Consider the following 21,852-nt stretch of genomic DNA (forward strand, 5'->3'; position numbering starts at 1 on the left):
AGGTCATGGAAGCAACCTAAATGCCCATCAACAGACGAATGGATAAAGAAGATGTGGTATATATATACAATGGAATATTACTCAGCCATAAAAAGGAACGAAATTGGGTCATCTGTAGAGATGTGGATGGATCTAGAGACTCTCATACAGAGTGAAGTAAGTCAGAAAGAGAGAAACAAATATCGTATATTAACGCATATATATGGAACCTAGAAAAATGGTACAGATGAACCAGTTTGCAGGGCAGAAATTGAGACACAGATGTAGAGAACAAACGTATGGACACCAAGGGGAGAAAGCGGTGGGGGCGGGGGGGGGGGGGTGACGAATTGGGTGATTGGGATTGACATGTATACACTGATGTGTATAAAATTGATGACTAATAAGAACCTGCTGTATAAAAAAAAAGAAACTGACGTCTGTGTTGATAAAAGAAAACAAATGTCAAAAGAAAAAAATTAGAATTTTTATACTACTATTTTTATAGGCTATAATAAGTTTAAATATTTGTTTTAAGTATGTAAAGAGATTCTGTGTATCTAAACATACAATACACTTAATGTGTACATATTAATAAATATTAAATATAATATTAATAAAATATTAATAAAGACAGACATACTAAACTGCCTGTTTCAAATATACGTAAGAAAACCTTTCAGAGAAATTTGAAAGAATGGTTTTATTTATATACTCTAAGTTACTAAAATGATTTGCCCCAATTTTTCTATAATTCACACTTTTTTTTGTACAAAATACGGCAAAAAATCTTATGTTAAAACATAGGAAAAAATTATCCTGATCATGCAAAAGCACACAGAACAAAGAAAATAGATTTGATAAGCCCTTGGAAAAAAGTATTCAATGCTAATTTGTTAATCTGATAAAGCATTTGGTATATTACCTAGTATGTCCCCAAAAAGGCAACCTATAAAAGATAGTTGTAACCTGTGCTAAAGCATTAAAGCCTTTTCCAAAGAACATCGGTAATGTGGAGACACAAAACCAATGGGCAGCAAAGGAATAGGTAAAACAAGAAGAATTCTACCAGTCATTATAGTGTTATAATTACAAAACCCATTACCAACAGAAAGACAGTAATGCTAGTTATAATCAACTCTTTCTTTCTTAAGCGTTATTCTGCCACTATCACTATCACTCCTCAAACATTCACATAATTGGGCCTTCCTTAAAAGCCCCCAAACTGCTCAACGTCTTCCCAATAAGCCCCTCACCAGCCCTCAGAGGACCTGAGTACAGTGACCTCAGAGCCATTGGTCACGAAGTTAGACTCAGTCACCCAGTCACCTGATCCTAAGGTCACAGATACAAGAATTCTAATTCTCTCAGTGTAAGTTTTTCATACTGTTTAAGAAAAAATGTTTAAATATATGTAAAGCCCTTATAAAAACTATTAACAGCTATAATTTATTGACTACTGCACTGTGTTTTATGTACATTGTCACAACAAGCCTCCAACAATCCTACCAGGAGGATAGTGTTACTCGAGTTGGACAGATGTAAAAGCAGAAGACTGTCCTGCAAATTGTCATCACCCAGGCAGTTGAGCATAATAATCCTACTCTCTTTGACTGCCAAACAAGTTAAAACTAATCCTTTTACGTATGGTACATTATATCAAAAGCTAAAATATAACTCATTTACACTGAATGTTCCTAAATACCATAAAATTTTGCAATATTTTAAGGTGGAAGCTATGGAGTTCGAAGCTTGGAAAATCTGAGGACCTTTAACAATGAAACTGAAGAACATCAGCCTCAACTAAGACACCTCGAAAAACATTCTGTCTAGAAATGCTCCTCCAAGTCCCAGCATTGCTCTGGGTATACTCTAAATGCTCAAAAAATACTTGTTGAATGAATAAAATACTGTATGTTGTTCCCTCAAATGTCTGATTATCTCAAATGGATTATCCCATTTATATTTTTACTGAAAAAAATTTTTTTACGCCTCAGTCAACGTCTGCCTTCATTTACTTATTAGTAAATTATAATGATCCGGTATATTGTCAGCATTTTTTATCTTTTATCATTTAATCATCTACATTTTTCACTAATTGAAACAGATTCATTCAATCTCATGACTTAGAAATATTTACAAATATGGAAAATGCAAGACAACTTAATCTTTGGCTTTTGGTAACACAGTACAAGCAGAAAAAACATTTCGCCGCTGTAGATACCAATTTAAAAGTACAATTCGTGGACACATACTTGAGTGGGCACTACTACAAACACGAAAGCATATGTCTATATTTAACATTCCATACTGGGGTAGCTACTGCTAGTCAATTAAAGCATTTTTTAATACAGAGCACACTTGTGAGTAGGAGATGTCATTTTTCCTGCACAGCTCATCTTTCATAAATATTATTCATGTACTACAAACATATATTTTAATGGCTCAAATTATTTTTCAACTTCCAAAACAACTTTTTCCACACGCAGCAAAGGTTTCTTTCTAATACTGACAAAGCATTTTTTTTTCTTGTAAAACAGTAAAAAAAAAACCAAAAAGGAATTGTTGGTAATGGAATTCAAACCACAGAACACTTTATAATGGAAAATAGGCTACTACTAAGGAAAAATTAGACTCGTTTTAAAATTTTAATCTATTTACATACCAGCACAGAATATCCCTGGGACTTCACTTCTGACTATTATGGTCCGTACTTTCTTATCAGATTTTAAAGCATCCACAGCTTTTGAAAGCTAAACAGAAACAGGAGGGTAAGAAGGAAAAGGGGGGAAAATCATTTTCAGATTGATATCAACACTGTATCTTAATATTAGAAGCAAATAGTTTAATCTTTACACTCACCATTTTTATAAGATTTGTACTCAATGAATTTTTGGCATAAGCTCTGTTTATTCCAAGCACCACAATTCCTGGTTAAGGGGAAAAAAAAAAAGTCATTTGAGTTAGTGACGTATTCAGGATACAGACTCCCGTCTACACAGCTAGTTGACTTGGGACTTAGGAATCTACTACCACCTTGAGGTTCACTTCAAGAGCTTTACCCTAATTTTCATATTTACCTTCCTTTTCAAGCATAATTTTGAAGAAGTGGTATATATATTTATAAAATCAATCTGATGCCTAATATTCACCACTTTTCTACAGCCTTTTAAAGAAGAACTTTATAACAGCATGTTCCCTTCAACTCCTCTCTCCTTAAACACCACCAAGGTAATCTGCCACATTTTACTAAATTTTACATCATTAAATCAGACTAGCTAGTTGAAGGCCACGCTTACTGGTGAAAATTCTAAGTTACAGAATACTGTTTAAAATATGGTTTTTTATCTTCAATATATACAGAAGTACACAATAGCTAACAACTCCTTCTCACAGGCAAGCATTGTGGGATCAGCTTTTTTGCTAGTACACCAGGTGTTAATACTCTTTTTGTCCTACTACATAGCTTTCAGTATCTTCATCCTAGGTTTCTCTCCTGGCTCTGTCCCATGTACTTAACCTGAAGCCACCTCCACTTAGAACTCCAAAAAGCAATTCAACCTGAATCTACAGGAAGTTCATTCTTTCTCCTACAAAGCCAAGCTCTCCCTCCTAACTTCCCTAATCTTATCAGAGAGCATCATCTAAATCCAGCCTCCCATTCCAACTGCTGTAGTCGGATCAATTTTCTAAAACCAATTCCATGCGCAGAATTCACCCCGTTTAAAATCCTTTATTTCTTATTTCCAAAATACCCGAGTTCAAAGACCTTAATTTGATATTCGAAGTCCTCTAAAATCTGTACCCGACCTTCTTGTTCCCCAAGGAAACTCAAATTTTCCTTGTATAACAAAAATGCCTTCCACCAGGTGGGGCGAGGTGGGGGAGGGGCGGGGGTTGAGGGAAAGGGGTAATCCTTATTTGTAATTGGGTTAAACGAAAGACAACAAAATGTGCGCATGCCTTCTCTATGCAAGAAACTGCTCAAACCCATTTTTCAACGAACTTAGGCTCATAGCAGAATAAATATACAAGAATTCCCAGTGATCTCAGCAAGGAGAACATCATGAAGGAGAACTGGTTTCTAGGGCAGGCTCTGCATTAAACAGCTGAATGACCTTGGGTAGGTCCCAATACTAATGACAACAGCTACCACTAACTGAGTCCTTTATTATGTGTTGAACACTGTTCCCAGCGCTTTACATTTATTGACTTACGTAATCCCCAAAGCAACCTAAGAGGTAGGTACTGTTTTTATCCTTGTGGAACAGATAAAATAATTGGGACTTGAGGAGGTTAAATAACTACCTTCAGCTAGTAAATAGCAATCTAACTCCACACTTGAAGGAAAAATGAGACTTGCTACACTGTTCATGCTTTAGTTTCCTCAGAAGAAAACCAAGTGGTTAAGACTAGATATTAATTCATTCAAATGTACTGAGTACACATTATGGCGCTCAGCCCTCAAGGAACTATAGTCTAAAAAGGAAAGACAAACATCAATTAAAAAAATCATAGAAATATACAATTCAAAATGCTTTACATGCTCTGAACGGTGCTACAGTAATTTGTAACCAGAACTGATATGGTCTGGGGGCAAACAGGGATAGTCAGGGAAAGCTTATCCAAGACAGTGCTATCTGAGTTGAGATTGGGAAGATGAGTATTGGGGGAGAGGGGGGTGCTGGATTACAGACAGGAACAACATAGGAGAAATCATAAAATAGTCATGCCAGAAGGAGGAGAAGAGTACCCAATGAGAGGAGAGGTCAGCACCAGCCAGATAGTGTCATTACAGGCCCTGTTAAAAAATAAGGAGTAACCATTGAGAGAGTTTTAAGTATTGTATAAACACACATATACAACCAGTGGGGAGGATTCGTTTCTATATTTGGAGACCATGCCAAAGTGTACAGGGCTAGACACTTCCAGGCACAAGCTGCAGTCCAGTCAACAGATAATAGGTTTGGCTGCGGTTAGCTGAGTTAGAAGTAGAAGGAAGTGAAAGGACTCAAGAGCTATTCAAGAGGTAAATGTAAAATGAGTTAATGATTGACTGGATTGAGGACTGAATGCATTGCAAGGAGGTATTAAGGAGTGTCTAATAAAGTTTTGGCTTCAGCAATTGGATGAAAAGAAGATGACATTCAATGAGACAGAGAACCATAAAAAACACCAAGGTGAGGGTGCCGGGGGATAAGGTTCATGAGTTCAGTTTTGAATTAAAGTGAATCTGAAGTGCCTTTGAGACACCCAAGCTGGTTATCAACTCTAAGGGTACAGGCTAAGAATGCAGACTCTGAGGTCGGACTGCTGGAACTGAAACCCCAGTCTGCCACTAGCTATGTGACACTGGACAGTCACTTAACCTCTCTGACCCTCGGTTTCTTACCCTGTTAAGTGAAGATACTAATAGGTCCAAACTCCGTGGGACGGTTGTGAGGATCATATGGCAAGACATATGTAAAGCTTTCAACATAAGCATTTAATTATTATTGTCCCTTCTGCAAACACTTTGATGCAATAATTAAAGTGTTACCATAATGAATAGATGCTAGATAGGATACTGTTGACAATATTACTAAACTGTAAAGTGCCATCAAAATGCTTCTACCATAGTTAATTCCAGTGGTTTTGGTCCCATGTTTGAGGCCTGATGTTTTGAGCACTTCTACCTCAGACAGTTGGAAATCAGCTCTGTAATTTAAAATGAATCATCCTGTGCCTAACAACTGTCCCACCAAATGTATCAGTAAGCTATTGATACCCTAAAATGGAATAAAACCTTACTTTATTCTGCAGGGTCTATTGTTTTCATTTTGTAACTGCCCCACTTTATTTCACATTTAATAGCTTCTCAATAACTCAATTATCATGCATCCTCATCACATAACCTAGCCAGGAAAAGTTTGCTAGGTTATTAAGGTTATTAAATTCCTGTTTCAGACTTTTCCTGTCTTTTGACAAAATATCATAAAATTCTTGGTGAATCTTCAACAAGTTCATATTACAGCATCAACCCTGCCCTAGAGAGCTCACAAAACTGAAAGATGAACAAAGTGACTCAGCTGGGACTTAAAATATATATATATATATATGAATACATTTTACTCATACAAAATTGAAGTGATACACCCCAAGTGAAAGTCCTCCTTCCCTGGACCCATTCCATTCTCCTCCCCAGAGGTAGCCATAGTTATCTGCTGATATGTAACCTTCCACAAAATATATTTACATACAGAAATAGAGTTGTGACTATAGTTTTGCTTATTGTTGCTATTTTACATAAATGGGACCACAGAGTATTTTCTGTTGGCGCTGTTCTACGTAAATAGGTTCATACATATTTCCTTTATTTACTTAATTTGGCCTTAAAGATCTTTCTATATCAAGACATTCCTTTTAATTCATAATATTATCTGAAATGAATTTCCATTATTTAGTTTCCTTTTCATTAGCATTTTCCTAAAATACTGCAATGCTGCAATCAACATTCTTGAAGATTTCTTTTCTGTACAATAAATATCTCTCTGACAGGTATCAAGAAGTGGAATTTCTAGGTCCAACAGAATGTGTATTCTTAAATTTTAACAGATAACTCTCAAAAATACAGATACTGTCCAGCCAAATCACCAGTACCTATTTATTCACAGTAGCACATCTTAATAGAGCTCCAATTATGTGTATTACCTGCACAAGGACACTTCCTTGCCCACATATTTTAATATTCATATTATCACTAATTCTCAAAAAATATATAAAATCAATCTGAAATTAAGATCACTTCTAATATATTTTAAAACTACCTCTACATTGTACTAAGACACAACTGTACCACCAAATTAGTCTTACATTATACACGTTAACTTATTTATAAAGAAATAAAGAAGTTAGGACACTGGAACTCAGCTCCTTCAGGCCATTTAGAACTTTCTGTGGCAATTCTGTGTACCACTTTGTATGGAACCACCAGACTTTGTTAGACAAGATGCATGAGATACACTAGCATAGGATCTATTACACTGGAATACACAAAATTCATAACTTTACACAAAGATACATACACTCTTTTCGAGTACAAGGTTTTTGACCTAAAATTAGAGGAATTTTAATATATTCTGTTTTACATGGTACCCATCAAACAGAGAAAAAAAAAGTTATGTTAAGTCTAATTACATTCACTGCATTTTCAAGTATATTACTGGTAAGAGAGAACTTCCGTTTGACTTGGTGTCAATGAGAACTGAATCTTACAATTTACTCTGTCACCACCCTCTCCCACATCCCAGTAGAGAATTATTTTGACCCAAAATAAATAAATAAATAAGGCATGGCTCATTTGTGAGAATACCACTTCCGCTCAGTTGAAAATTTACCTTCGCATATTATCCTTTTTTCAATTAAAGCTATTGTCTCAGTCTCTTATCATATACAAATAAGTTTGGTGTGTTATTACTAACCCAATACTAGGTTTTATTCTAATATCCCCTTATACCACCTGTTTTTTATTTTCCACTACTTACTTTGTAGAATGGCTTCTAGTCTTCTTACTTCTCTTAAATCCTAACTTATTTATATTTTAATGATCACAGCAGAAAAATTATATATTGAAATAAGTTATTTTGCCATAAATTACCTTCCTTTTGTTTTATTAAAGATTTTTTTAATTATGTGTGTGAGCTGCTTACATTATCTATACATTTCATCTCAGGTCACTAAGGGGACCTCATTAAACATGTCATTGTGAATCACTGGTCTACCACCCAACACTGAATATTATAAATCTCTGACAATATATGGGAAAATAACATCATTATGTATCAAGTTTCACCTAATCTTATGAACCAAAGTTGAGTTAACTAAGTTTAATAATCATTTGTCATTTGTTTTCTGAATTAACTGTTCTCATTGTTTGCCTATCTTATCAGAGTTGTCTTTTGCATTTCAATTAATAAATTTTTAGATTACAGACATTAATTCATTATTTATAAAACAAACCTTTTCCCTATCATTCACTTTTAAAGTTCAACTTGTTTATGGTAATTTTTGGCACCATAGTTTTAACTTTTTATATAGTATATTATTGCCTTTGCAACTTTCGGGCTTAGTATCTTCCTTAAAAAGGGTTTACAATGAAAACACACATCCACACAAATGCACCAAAATGATCACAGCAGCATTATCCAAAATATTCAAAACGTGGATACAACCCAAATATCCCTCAGCTGATGAATGGATAAACAAAATGTAGTATATCCACGCAGTGTATATTTGGCCTAAAAAAAACAACGAAGTATCAATACATGTACAACACGGATGAACCCTGAAAACACGCTGAGTGAAAGAAGCCAGTCACAAGGGAGCACATACCTTATAATTCCATTTATATGAAATGCTGAGAGGAGACAAATCAGAAGGGACAAAGAAGGTCAACTGGTGGTTGCCTAGGACTAGTAGAGATGGAGGGATTGAGCAGTGACAGCTAAAAAGTGTGAAGTTTCTTTTTGGGGCAATGAAAATGTTCAATAATTGATTGTGGTGATAGATGCACAACTCTGTAAAAATACTAAAAGCCATTAAACTACATTTTAATAGGAGAATTTTAAGGTATATGAATTATATGTCAATAAAGCTATTTTTTTAAATTTTTTAAAAAACATGGCAACATTCTCTTAGACCTAGAAATAGAGCGAAATTACCAGAGAACCATGGAATGAGGATGAGGGCAAAAGAGAAGGTACACATTTGTGGTGGAGTGTGAAAGGGAGCCAAACCCTTATCCTCCATTGCAAAAAGTCAATAGATAGGTAATACCTAAATTTGAAAATTCCAGTAGAAACACATGTATGTTATTTCAAATGAAATAACATATGAAATAACATATACCCCAAAGAATCAGCCAAAGGGTTTTAAATAACTGCTTCTGGAGTATAGGAAATGGGGTGGAGGAAGGCACTGCTAGTTCTCAAAACAAACCATGTTAAATATTGCTCACAATACTAACTGTATAGATAATTAAGAAAAAGTAAAACTAAACCAATTAAAACAAAATAAAGGATCTCTCTACCCTAATGTTTTGAAACAATTCTCTAATACTTTCTCCTAACATTGATTACTTTCATTTCTGCTGTTCTCAACTCCGCAGGTATCTTATCTTCTCTGAAATGCATAAACATTTTTGGCTAGCACCATTTATAAAATAGTACCCTATTTTCTTTCTGATTTCAAAAATCAAACAACTGTATACTAAATAACTATAAAAATCACTCTCTGGACTCTGTTTTACTCTCAATTTCCTGGGCCACTCCTATTCTAATGTTCTTCCTACTTTAATTATTATAACAATATTGTATGTTTTGTTATCTAATGTACAGTAAGCACCACGTCTACCAGCTATTATTTTTCAAAATGTCTTAAATATTCTTAAACACAACTCTTTTCAATGAAATTTAAAATACACTGTTAGGATATTTGTTGTTTAATATTTAGGAAACTGACATATTTAAAGTATTAACTCTTTCCCTTTATAACATGGTACAATGCTGCAAATTTTCAGGTCTTGGTTTTTTCCTCAATAAAGACTTAAGAGACTTCATCTTGCACATCTTCAAAGGCTATCTGTTGCCCCTTGTGAATGCTTTTATTTCTATATCATTTATATTTTCTAATCACATATTGAGAGTACGTGGTAAGTTTAGTGTTATTTTATATGAACTTTTTCTGGCAAATTTATTAAATATTAATAGACTTAATAAGTGGTTCTCTTCAATTTTCTAAGACAACAATCAATCATTATCTGGAAATATTGGCAGTTACATGTTCTGCTCCAATGTTAATTTCTCATTTCCTTCTCTTGCTGTTTTACTTTAGCTAGGACTTCAAGTCCAACATAATATTAGCAAAAATAATAAGTTCCCTTATTTTATCAATGCCTTTAATGAAAATGTTTCTAAGTATTTCACCATTTAGTATAATGTTTGCTATGCATTTCTAATAGCTTTTTTCCAAGTTGGGGAAATTTATTTCTACACTCAAACTTGCATTTTAAAAAGATCACTCAGGCCACAGTGCAGAAAACAGATTAGAATAAAGAATATACTAGAATATACTAGACCAATTTCCCTTATGAATACAAATGTAAAAATCCTCAACAAAATACTAGCAAGCCAAATCTAGCAGCCATGACCAAGAGGGACTTATCCCAGGAATGCAAGGGTGGTTCAGCACAAAAATCAATCAAAGTTACACACCACACGAACAGAATAAAAGAAAACATTTGAAAGCTACATGATCATCTCAACTGATGCAGAAGAAACAGTGGACAAAATCCAACATGCTTTAAATGATTTTTTTTTAATGATAATTTAAAAACCTCAACAAACTAGTAACAGAAGGAAACTTCCTCAACCTAATAAAGGGCATTTATAGAAAACCCACAACTAACATCATACTTAATGTTAAAAGACTGAAAGTCTTCTCCTTAGGATAAATAACTAGATAATGATGTCTGTTTTCACCACTTCTATTCAGTGTTGTACTGGAAATTCTAGCCAGGGTAATTAGGCATAAAAAAAGAAATAAAAGGCATCCAGATAGGAAAAAAAAAGAAGTAAAACAATTTCCATTCACAAATAACATGATCTTATACACAGAAAATCCCAATGAATCCACCAAAAACTATTAGAGCTAATAAATGAACTCAATAAAGTTGCATGATACAACATCAATATATAAAAATCAGTTAAATTTCTATACACTATGAATAAACACTCCAAAAATGAGATTAGGAAAACAATTCAATTTGTAATAACATCAAAAAAATACAATACTTAGGAATAAACTGAAGAAAGTTCAAGACTGTACACTGAAAACTATAAAACACCACTGAAAGAAATTTAAAAAGACCTAAGTAAATAAAAATTTATGATCAATTGGTTTTTGACAAGAATACCAAGACCATTCAATGGTGCAAGACTTTTCAACATATAGTGGTGGGACAACTAGATACTCACCCACAAAGGAATGGAGTTGGACCCTTTCCTCACACAACATACAAAAATTATCTCAAAATGGATCTAAGAGCTAAAACTGTAACACTCTTAGAAGGAAGCAAAGGTATAAATCTTCATGATCCTGGATTAGGCAACAGTGTCCTAAATATGACAACAAAAGCACAAGCAACAAAAGAAAAAACAGATAAACCAAGGAAGTAAAAAAAACAGATAAACTAAGGAAGTAAAAAAAACAAGCCACAGAAAATATCTGCAAATCATACATCTGATATGGGGTTTATATTTAGATTATATACAGAATTCTTACTATTTACAACAAAAAGACAACCCAACTGAAAAACAGGCGAAGGAGTTGAATAGATATTTCTCCAAAGAAGATATATAAATGAAATGAGGCTCAACATAATATGTTATTAGAGAAATGCAAATCAAACCACAATGAGGTATCACTTCATATCCAATAAGATGGCTGTAATTTAAAAGAGGAAACAAATAAGCATTGACAACGATGTGGAGACTTAGGAACTCTCAACCATACTCTCATATTCTCATACAGTTTGGTGGTTCCTCCAAACACTAAACATAAAATTACCACATGACCCAATGATTCTACTCCTAGATACCCATCCAAAAGAATGAAAACCTATGTTCAAACAAATAATCGTACACAAGTATTTAGCAGCATTACTCATAATATCTAAAAAGTAAAAATACAACATGTCCTATATCCAGTCAATGGAATATTATTCAGCCATAAAAAGGAATGAAGTGCTGATGCATGCTATAACACAGACGAACTCTGAAAACATTAGGCTGAAAGAACCCAGACACAAAAAGCCACATATCGTATGATTCTACTTCTGTGAAATACCTAGTATAGGCAAACCTGTAAAGACAGAAAGGAAATTAGTGGTTTCTGGAAACTGGGGGGAGGGGGAATATGGAGAAACTGACTAAAGAGCATGGGCTTGTTTTGAAAGTAATAAAAGTGTTCTGGAATTAAGACAGTGATGATGGCTGTACAACATGGTGAATAACCCAAAAACTACTGAATGTACACTTTGAAAAATTAAAATGGTAAACTTTGTATTATGTGAATTTCACCTACAGTTACAAAAAAGAAAAAAAAAAGTATACTGGAGGATACCAAACAAGAGGCTACTGCAGAGATCCAGATGAGAGATGACAGCACACAGGCTTCAGGCTGTGGAGTGGAGATGGAAAGCAGACTGCTTCTAGAGATATACTGAAAGCAGTACCAACGTAACTATTACCAATAATATTCTAAACCCTGTTTATATTCAATCTATAGATACAGCAATGGACAACTGTAAGAGAACAAAATGTAACTATCATAAACTTTGATGATATAAAGTTACAAATGACAGAAATTGTATGGTTAGAAGATGAAGGATATAGAACAGCAAACATTTTCTGAACTTACACCAAAAAAGTCCAGATACTGTCTATAAAAATAATTATAAAGGTAACACAAACCAGAAAGTGAATAAAATTATGATTCACAGCAAAGACTCAAAATATAAGTTTAAGGTCTTTACTTTTGATGAAACAGTTTGAAAGTGAAGAGATGACATCCTTCCATAGTGTTTTTGTTTGTTTGTTTGTTTATTTTACCATGAGCATATATTGTTACTTTAGAATTTTGTAGACCTCAATAATTTAACTATTTTTACTAACAAGTCACTTGTAATACACAAAGAACTGAAAAGCACTGACAGAATACTTTTGATAAACCATATATAATTCAGTCTCCTTAAAATACTACAGAAGTAATAAGAAGCTACAATAAAAACATAATGAACCCAGAACTCCTTCACATGAACAAAAGGAGATATGCAATTTTTATAATACCCAAATTTTAGAAACAATGTGGAAAATCATTAACAGATGATGACTGTAAACCTAGAAAACCCAAAACAATCAAATGAAAAACTACTGCAACAAAAGAGCATTATTTAAAAGACATGAAATTAAATATCCAGATAAAATAGCCTTCATATAGAAGGAAGGAAGGAGAGAGAGGGAGGGAGGGAGGAGGCGGGGGGAGGGAGGAAGAAAGGCAAACACACAGAAGATATACTGAAAGAAATCATCTCATTTTTATGAACAACCAGACAGGAGGCAGGATGACCTGGGGTACACTTAACATAAATGTGCAAACCCTACTGGTGGGCACTTCTAAAACTCCCCTTAAAAAAAAACAAAATAGAATTGCAAAAATGGAAACACATTCTGTGTTTTTAGGTAGAAAAGAAAGCAGTATCATAAATATTTCCCTAATTTTAAATCCAACACAATGTCAATAAAAATACCAACAAGCCTTTTTCTGAAACTATACATGGATATTCCAAAACTCATGTGGAAAAATAACCAGGCAGGAAGAGCCAAGAAAAAAAAAGAAAGAAACAGCAAAGGTGAAGGAGGGAATACCTAGCCCTACCATACACTGAAACACAACACAGCTTTAATCATAAAATAATGTAGAAGTGCAACATCTACAGAGACCATAAAACAGAACAGAAAGACCAAATTTAGCTTGTGATAAAAATGGCCCTTCAAATCAGTGGGGTAAAGATGAATAAGTGGTGTTGGGACAACTGGATACCCATTTGGAAAAAGATAAAGGGTCTGTATCTCACACTGCCATGATAATTCCTTTATTTTTACATTGGTGGTTTCAAAAGTGGTTATTTTCTATCATTCCTACCATTCTTCTATAAAAACATCTTCTTCCCTACCCCACCATCTTGAATAATCACCATGGCTTCACGGATTCTTTACTCAAGGTGCTATAATCCATTATCACTGTATTTTTTAATGTTCAAAGCCCTTGTAAGCTTATATCCTGACATGTTCCTTTTAGTATTTAACATGTTTCTATGTCCTTCTGACATGTTCCTTTTAGTATTTGAACATTTCCTTGCTTTTTGACTCACAAAGATATTCCAGGCTCACCTTTCACTTTCCCTGCTCCAGACCTGAAATCAGACATTTCTCCAAAGAGCTCTGGCTTCTTTCAGTGGGGGAACGGTCTTTAGAAACCAAAATCTGGACATTAGATATGTTCACTGCTACTGTGGTATCATTCCTTTTAGACTGTTTCAATGGTCAGAATAGGAAATAAATATAAACATGTTTGTATACAATATACTTATGGTTTTTGTAAGTTTGTCCTGATAACTCTAATTCAAATCCAAGGTAACAGGTTTCTTCCTCACCTTCCCATATTTCTTCCCATATTTCTTCCTCACCTTCCCATATTTCTTCCCCCATCCCATATTTGTACTTTCTCTCTCCTACCACAGTGAAAAGTCTGTTTCCCAAGAACAACATTTTTTTCATTTACTCTATCCTATAATAAAAAGAAAACATATTCAGAATTATTAAGACCAACTACTGCTAACAACAGACTACTAAGTAAATTTCAAGATTCTTTTTGACTCAAAACTAATTGATGTCAATGATAACAACTTATTCAAAACAATAATGCCAACCATGTATGGGGTGACTGTAACTTACAGAAAAGGGTAATAAATGACAGTAATGTTATAAGGAATGGGAGGAAAGAAATAGGAATATGCATTTATACCATTACCACCATGAAACAGTATAGTGTTATTAAAAAGCAGGCGTGGATTAGTTGTAAATATATATTGCAAACAACAGGGTAACTGATAACAGTTACAAATACATAATAATCCAACTATTTAAATAATCACTTTAAGTATGAATGGTCTAAAATACATTAAAAGACAGATACTGTCAGAGTGGATTAAAAACAAGACCCAGGGCTTCCCTAGTGGCGCAGTGCTTGAGAGTCTGCCTGCCGATGCAGGGGACGCGGGTTCGTGCCCTGGTCCCCCCGGTCCGGGAGGATCCCACAGGCCGCGTAGCGGCTAGGCCCATGAGCCATGGCCGCTGATCCTGTGCGTCCAGAGCCTTTGCTCCGCAACAGCAGAGGCCACAACAGTGAGAGGCCCGCGTACCACAAAAAAAAAAAAAAAAAAAACAAGACCCAACTATATGTTGTGTACAAAAAATCCACTTTAAACATAAAGACACAGACTGATTAAAAATGAAGAGATGAAGAAAGATAAACCATGCTAACACTAATAAAACCTGGAGTAGCTACATTAATTTCAGAGACAACAGATCTCAGAACAAAGAACAGTCTCAGGGAGAAAAAGGGGCATTACATAATGCTGGAGGGGTCATTTCTGCAACATAATAACCCATGCATATCCACCTAACAATAGAGCATCAAATTGCATGATTTAAAAACTGATAGAATTACAAGGAGAAATAAACAAATCCCCTAGCATAGTTGCAAATTTCAACTCACCTCTATCACTTATAGATCCATCAGACAGAAAATCAATTAAGGGTATAGCTGAACTGAACACAAACCAAAAAATCAACTAAATCTAACTGAATACTAGATCTACTTGAATATAGAACACTGCATCCAACAATAGCAGACTACTCATTCTTCTCAAGGTCATACTGATATTCACCATGACAGACCACATTCTGGGCCAAAAACACACCTTAACAAATTTAAAATAGAAATCAGGGCTTCCCTGGTGGCGCAGTGGTTAAGAATCCGCCTGCCAACGCAGAGGACAAGGGTTCAAGCCCTGGGTTGGGAAGTTCCCACATGCCGCGGAGCAACGAAGCCCGTGCGCCACAACTACTGAGCCTGTGCTCTAGAGCCCGCAAGCCACAACTACGGACACCCGTGTGCCTAGAGCCTGTGCTCCGCAACAAGAGAAGCCAACGCAATGAGAAGCCCACGCATCGCAATGAAGAGTAGCCCTTGCTCTCCGCAACCAGAGAAAGCACGCACGCAGCAAGGAAGACCCAACACAGCCAAAAGTAAATAAAATAAATAAATTAAAAAAAAAAAAAAAGAAATCATACTGAAGTATCCTCCTAGATGACAATGGAAATAAACCTAGAAATCAATAACAGAAAAACAGCTGGAAAACCTCAAAATACTTAGAGATTAAATAAGGTACTTAAGTAAAATATAAGTAAATGAAGAAATCTCAAGAGAAATTTAAAATACTTCTAACTATATGAAATTGAAAATACAACTTATCAAAATACATGTGATGCAGCAAAAGCAATGCTTGGGGAAAACTTACAGCGCTGAATGCACATATTAAGAAACGTCTACAATTGGTAATCTAAGCTTCCACCTTAAGAAACTAGAAAACAAACAACAAATTAAATTAAAATAAGTGGGAAGAAAAGTAAAAATCAGCAGAAATCTATGAAATTGAAAGTAGAAAATCAGTAAAGAAAAATCAATCAAATCAAAAGTTAGTTCTTTATTAAAAATATCAGTAAATTGATAAGCCTCTAGCCAGGCTAGCCGTGGAAAAAAAAGAGAGAAAACAAATTACTAATATCAGAAATGAAAGAGAGTATCAATTACTAACATCAGAAATTCATCACTACTGAATCCCACTGATACCACAAGCATAATAAAGAAATATTATGAACAACTATATGCCAACAAATTTGCTAACTTACATGAAATAAACCAATTCCTTGAAAGGCACAAGCTAACAGGACAAGAAATAGATAAGCTGAATAGGCTAAATCTATTGATATTAAAGAAACTGAATCAGTAATTAATAAGCTTCTAAATCAGAAAGCATCAGATGCAGATGGTTTCACCAGTGAATTCTATTAAAACATTCAAAGAAAAAAATGATGCAATTTCTCTACAATCTCTTCCAGAAAACAGAAGCAGACGGGGCACTTCCTAGCTCATTTTATGAAGTCAGCATTACCCGTATACCAAAACCAGACAAAGACATCACAGGAACGGAAAACTAAAGGTCACTATTTCTCATAAACATAAATGCAAAAATCCTCAACAAAATGTTAGCAAATTAAATCCAGCAATGTATAAAAATAATTACACCCCAAAATCAAGTGGGATTTATTTCAGGTGTGAAAGACTGGTTCAATATTTGAAAATCAATTAATGTAATACATCATATCAATAGGCTCAACACGAAAAGGCATACAATCATCTCAATAGATGCAGAAAAAGAATCTGACAAAATTCAACCAGATAAAAACACTTGAACTATGAATAAACAGAGGCTTCTTCAACCTGATAAAGGACATCTACCAAAAAACCCATAGCTAACATCATACTTAATGGTGAAAGACTGAATGCCTTCCCCTCAGATCAGGAAAAAGACTAGGATGTCTGTTGATACTTTTAGTCTACACTGTAACAGAGGGTCCAAAGGGGGAGATTACAGAAGAGAAAGAAATAAAAGGCATCCAGATTGGAAAAGAATAAGTAAAATTTCTTATTCTAGAGCACACGGCCAATAAGCACATGAAAAGATACTCAACATCCTTAAATATTAGGGAAGTCCAAATCAAAGCCACAATGAGATATCACTTCCCAACACACCCGATGGCTATAATCAAAAACCAAACAATTACTGTTCATGATGTGAAGAAATTAGAGCCCTTACACTTTGCTGGTGGGACTGTAAAATGCTGCAGCCACTTTGGAAAACTTTGGCAGTTCCTCAAAATGTTAATCATAGAAGTACAATTACCATATGATCCAGCAATTGCACTCCTAAGTGGAAATAAAAAAGGATGCCCATAAAAATTTATACATGAATGTTCTAAGCAGCATTGTTCACAAGATCCAGAAAGTGGAAATGATCCAAATGTACATCAATAATGAACAGACAAAAAAATCCAAACAATGGAATACTACTCAGTCATAAAAACAAATGAAGTACTGATACATGCCACAACATAACAGAATCTTAAAAACCAAATGCTAAGTGAAAGAAGCCATAAATAACCACATATGATTTCTTTATGTGAAATGTCCAAAGTAGAAAAATCTATTGAGACAGAAAGTAGATGATAAATGGGTCTTAGTCTGGGGGGAGAGGGAGTATTGAGAATGGGGAGACACTGCCAAAAAGAACAGGGTTTCTTTCTAGATTGATAAAAATGTTCTAAAATTGGATTGTGGTGATGGTTGCACAACTCTGTAAATATGCTAAAAATAATTGTACATTTTTAATTTTATATGTGAATTAATCTCAATAAAATTTTAAAATATATACATCTAAATATATAGCTTTATTGAGATAGAATTCACATGCCATAAAATATATGGAATTAAAGAATGTATTCTTTAAAACATGAGAAAAATGTGAAAGGAATCAACCTGGTTTTTTTAAAAAAAAAAGGATGTAGTAGGAAGATGAGCTAGCTGACCTCTTCAACAGGCCACCTGAGACATGATACAGGCTTGGACAAGAGCAGTGTTGGTAAAGAACATGGATAAAAATGGAAAGACTACAAAGGCACTTGGGAAGACCTGATGATAAGCCAGATGTGAATGATGAGGTAGGAGTGGGCATTAAGAATAACTTGAATTATTCATTTGCTTGTTTGCTCTACTTCTACCAGAAGTTGGTATAAGGTTCACAAAAATGGTCTTTAAAATGGGTCACAATTATGAGTAGAAGCCTGCAAGACTGGGAGAAGGTTGGTATGGAGAAGGGAGAGGTCATTCCAGAAGATGTGTGCAAAAGCACAGACACATAAGAGCAAGAAAAGGTAAAGCTTAGGTGCAGCAGAAGGGAGATGGATGGTCTGTAAAGGCCTGCAGCTGTGAGGGCTTGTAGGCATTAGAGACCACTAGAGGTTTTTAACTGAACAGAGATGTGATTCTTGCTTGGCCTTGAAAAAATAACCCCAGCACCAGTGCAAAGAACAAACTGGGAAGGAGAATGACTGGAGACCAGTTGACCTATAAAGGCAGCCACTGCAGGAAACCAGGAGAGACCTCTGTAAACCATGACCAGGACTGCTGCTCTAAAACCCTGAGGAGGCTGGACAACAATGCAAGAAATAACGACTAAAGAAAGTTGGTTGTCTAACTGTGCTTCCACAACAAATTACAAATATGGAACCCAAGCAACCTATGAGTACGGATGTATTCTGCATTTACCCACCTCCACCAGCCTAAAGAGGCCTACAGGGCAGAGAGCAGTCTGGGGCTCCTCTGACCCAGTGGAGTTGTCATATTCCCTGCAGGCTGCTAAGAGCACCAAATTTTGGACTCGCCCCTGATAAGCAAAGGCACCAGGGAGATTCCTTCACCTGCACCAGCCTTGAACTCATGTTTTTCTTTGCACTGCTTATTGCTGGTTTGACAGTAAAGCAAAGCAAAGTAAAGCATATATAATGTTAAACAAAACTGAGTTGTCACCTTTCCAATCCTGAAAGGAAGCAGGTCAATTTTCTTTAGAACCCGTATTCCCCAATAGCTGATTTTTACATTTCAAGTGACAAAACATTCTGAATTTATCAAATTGACTTATATTCTGATTTCTTCTCCTTGACCCATTTGAAACCTAACTGAAGGACTTTCCATACATTTTATAAAAAGTTACGTTCAATATGCATTCATTTAGGTCAAAAAAATACAGAATATGGTGCACATTACTAGCTGTACCTGCAATGCATTTGAATCTAATGTACTGCTGGTTCACCTAATGTAACTGAAATGCTGGCAAGACTAAGCTTACCCAAAAGATGGTAGCGTTCATGGCTCTAATCACTCCAGTGCCAATCTACTTTCCAGCTGAATTTCTCAAAATTCTGCCTGTCATGCCACTACAACCACACTTGCCTTATGCCATTTCCCCAAAACACCACACATGTTCCCATGCCATGCCTTTCACCATGCTCTTGTCTGTATGAAATAATAAACAAATAAAAGAAATAACTCATCATACTACAGAAGACCCCCTATGAGCTAGATCGATACTCAGTGAGCAATTTATATTACCCTCTCGTCTAATCTCCACAGTAGGCATACAAAGTTGGTATTATTTTTCCTATTTTTTGCACGGAAGAAAATTGAAGCACAGAGAAGTTTGCCTAGGAACCCTCACTAATGTCACATCCCATTGCAAAGAATGCCTTGGATCCCTTTTCATCTGGCAAAACCCTAACTTAACCCTCAGAATCCCCTTCTGGAGTCTTCCAATCTCCCCAGATATAGCTATCATATGAACCTTGGGGGTACTACAGCCCTTTGCTGTCGCCAAGCCTTTAAAGTTAGCATAACCTTTTAATCACCACTATCTTCCTCGCTATACTGGGTGCTGCTTAAAGATAGCAATCATGACTTAACTCGTTTCGCACTTCTGCTTAACCGATTATAGGTGCTCAATAACTGCGTGTCAAAATTCAATGACTACTCTTCTGGCAAACTGCTATTTCCACCTTTCTTGATCCATTTAACTTCTCCCAACAAGGCAAGTGAAAGGAATTGAGCTTTAACAGCAATCCCACCGACTGGCACACATCCTCTATCACAACCCTTCCTCCCACTGTATTGTACTGCTAATGCATCTATCTCCATCCACCCAAGGAGGTAGCTCAAGGGCAAGATCAACATCATCCACAACTGTGTCCCCCAGAGCTCAGCAAGGGAATTGGAAGACCAAGAAAATGCTCAAAACTGTCTAACTGAACTGAAATAGTCCACAAAACTAACCTTCTAAGATAAAATGGGCAAGGGGAAAAATTGTTCCAGATGCACCGCTTTAAATTGAAGAAGACTCAGAATAATAAGGTGCATTGTCAAGGCAGCTTCCAAAACTCTCCGCCTGATAGCTGAGTTGACAGAAAGGAATCACAGAGCAAGAACAAAATCTGGAAGCAAATATCACACACCCGGTTTATTGACCTTGGCTCGTCTAGAGATGAGGACGTAAGCCGCATTTCTGTCTTCGGCGCCGAGTAGGGCCACTTTTACAGGTAAGCTGCTCCGAAGGACACCTTTAGGCAAGGAGAGCACTATACAGCTGCAACGCTTGGGAGGGGGAGGGGAAGGCCCCCCAAGCCTCTCGGCGGACACTGACGTCAGCCCGGACACTCGACCTTGCAACCCCTTCCTAGGACCGGCGGCCGCCCGCGTCGCGCCCCTCACCTCGGTTCTCCTCCTCCAGATACCGCACCCGCAGTTCGTCCTCCGTCTTCACCTCAGAGCTGTAGCCCCTCCGCCAGGCCGCCCCCCCGGCCGCGGGTGTCCTGCCCCGAGCCCAGGTCGCCGGGTCGACCCGCGGGACCGTCCAGGAGCCGGACAGCCTCCACCCAGGGCCAAGCCGCGCACAGCAAGCGGCCACCAAGCGAGCGCGGCCGGCCTGCAAGATACCCAAGGCCCCGGGTGCCGTTGCCGCCGCCGCCATGTTGACTGTTTACGGCGTGAGCCTGCGGCTGCTGCCCCGCCCCCGCCGCGCGCAGGCCAGCCCCCCGCACGCCGCAGGGCATGCCCAGGCCCCGCCCCCAGCTCGCCCCGCCCGGCCACGCCCCTAAAGCCTCCCTCTCGCGCCAGGCTCCGCCCCCGAACCCTCGCCCCGCCCAACACCGATGACAGAGCGTTCCAGGTTCCACTTTCTCAGGCCTCCCTTGCCTGACAGGAGGTGTAATGGCTTGTACAGCAAAGGAAGGGAGAAAGTAATTCTCCAAGGCTGTGGAATATTTTAGGGGGAACATATTCTATAAGAACTCCCCGGAGAGGGTCGCCTCCCTACACTCCCTGGGCCATGCCCTGGGGTCATGAGTTAGCGGCAAAGGTGAACTAAAATGTTTGGTCTCAGGTTTGGCTGACAGGGTAGCAGCTCTGCGTGGGACTCCGGTTTACTCATATATATAAGGGCCAAGGGTTATCGGTTAAACATGCCTATAAACATACATGAGGCTTACCATACAGAGTACAGGAAAGTAGTGAGAACAGCCAATAAAAACAAGGGTCCTCAGCCCA

At 36.7% G+C, this 21,852-nt stretch overlaps 1 protein-coding gene across 4 annotated transcripts in view; it reads right to left on the reverse strand.

Moving 5' to 3' along the window:
• AUH (AU RNA binding methylglutaconyl-CoA hydratase) overlaps nucleotides 1–21,299 on the reverse strand; it is a 159,609-nt gene extending 138,310 nt beyond the window's left edge. For 3 of the 4 annotated variants that reach the window (XM_060015102.1, XM_060015101.1, XM_060015099.1), the window contains exons 1-3: nucleotides 21,019–21,299; nucleotides 2,842–2,909; nucleotides 2,645–2,732 (exon numbers count right to left, since the gene is read on the reverse strand). In XM_060015102.1, coding sequence (XP_059871085.1) covers nucleotides 2,645–2,732; nucleotides 2,842–2,909; nucleotides 21,019–21,277 — 415 coding nt within the window. In that variant the 5' untranslated portion in view covers nucleotides 21,278–21,299. The remainder of the gene's footprint in view (nucleotides 1–2,644; nucleotides 2,733–2,841; nucleotides 2,910–21,018) is intronic. The other variant, XM_060015103.1, reaches the window with a different exon arrangement.
• Nucleotides 21,300–21,852: the final 553 nt, after the last annotated feature.

This window comes from Delphinus delphis, chromosome 6, assembly GCF_949987515.2.
Source record: "Delphinus delphis chromosome 6, mDelDel1.2, whole genome shotgun sequence".
NCBI classification, from domain to species: Eukaryota; Metazoa; Chordata; class Mammalia; order Artiodactyla; family Delphinidae; genus Delphinus; species Delphinus delphis.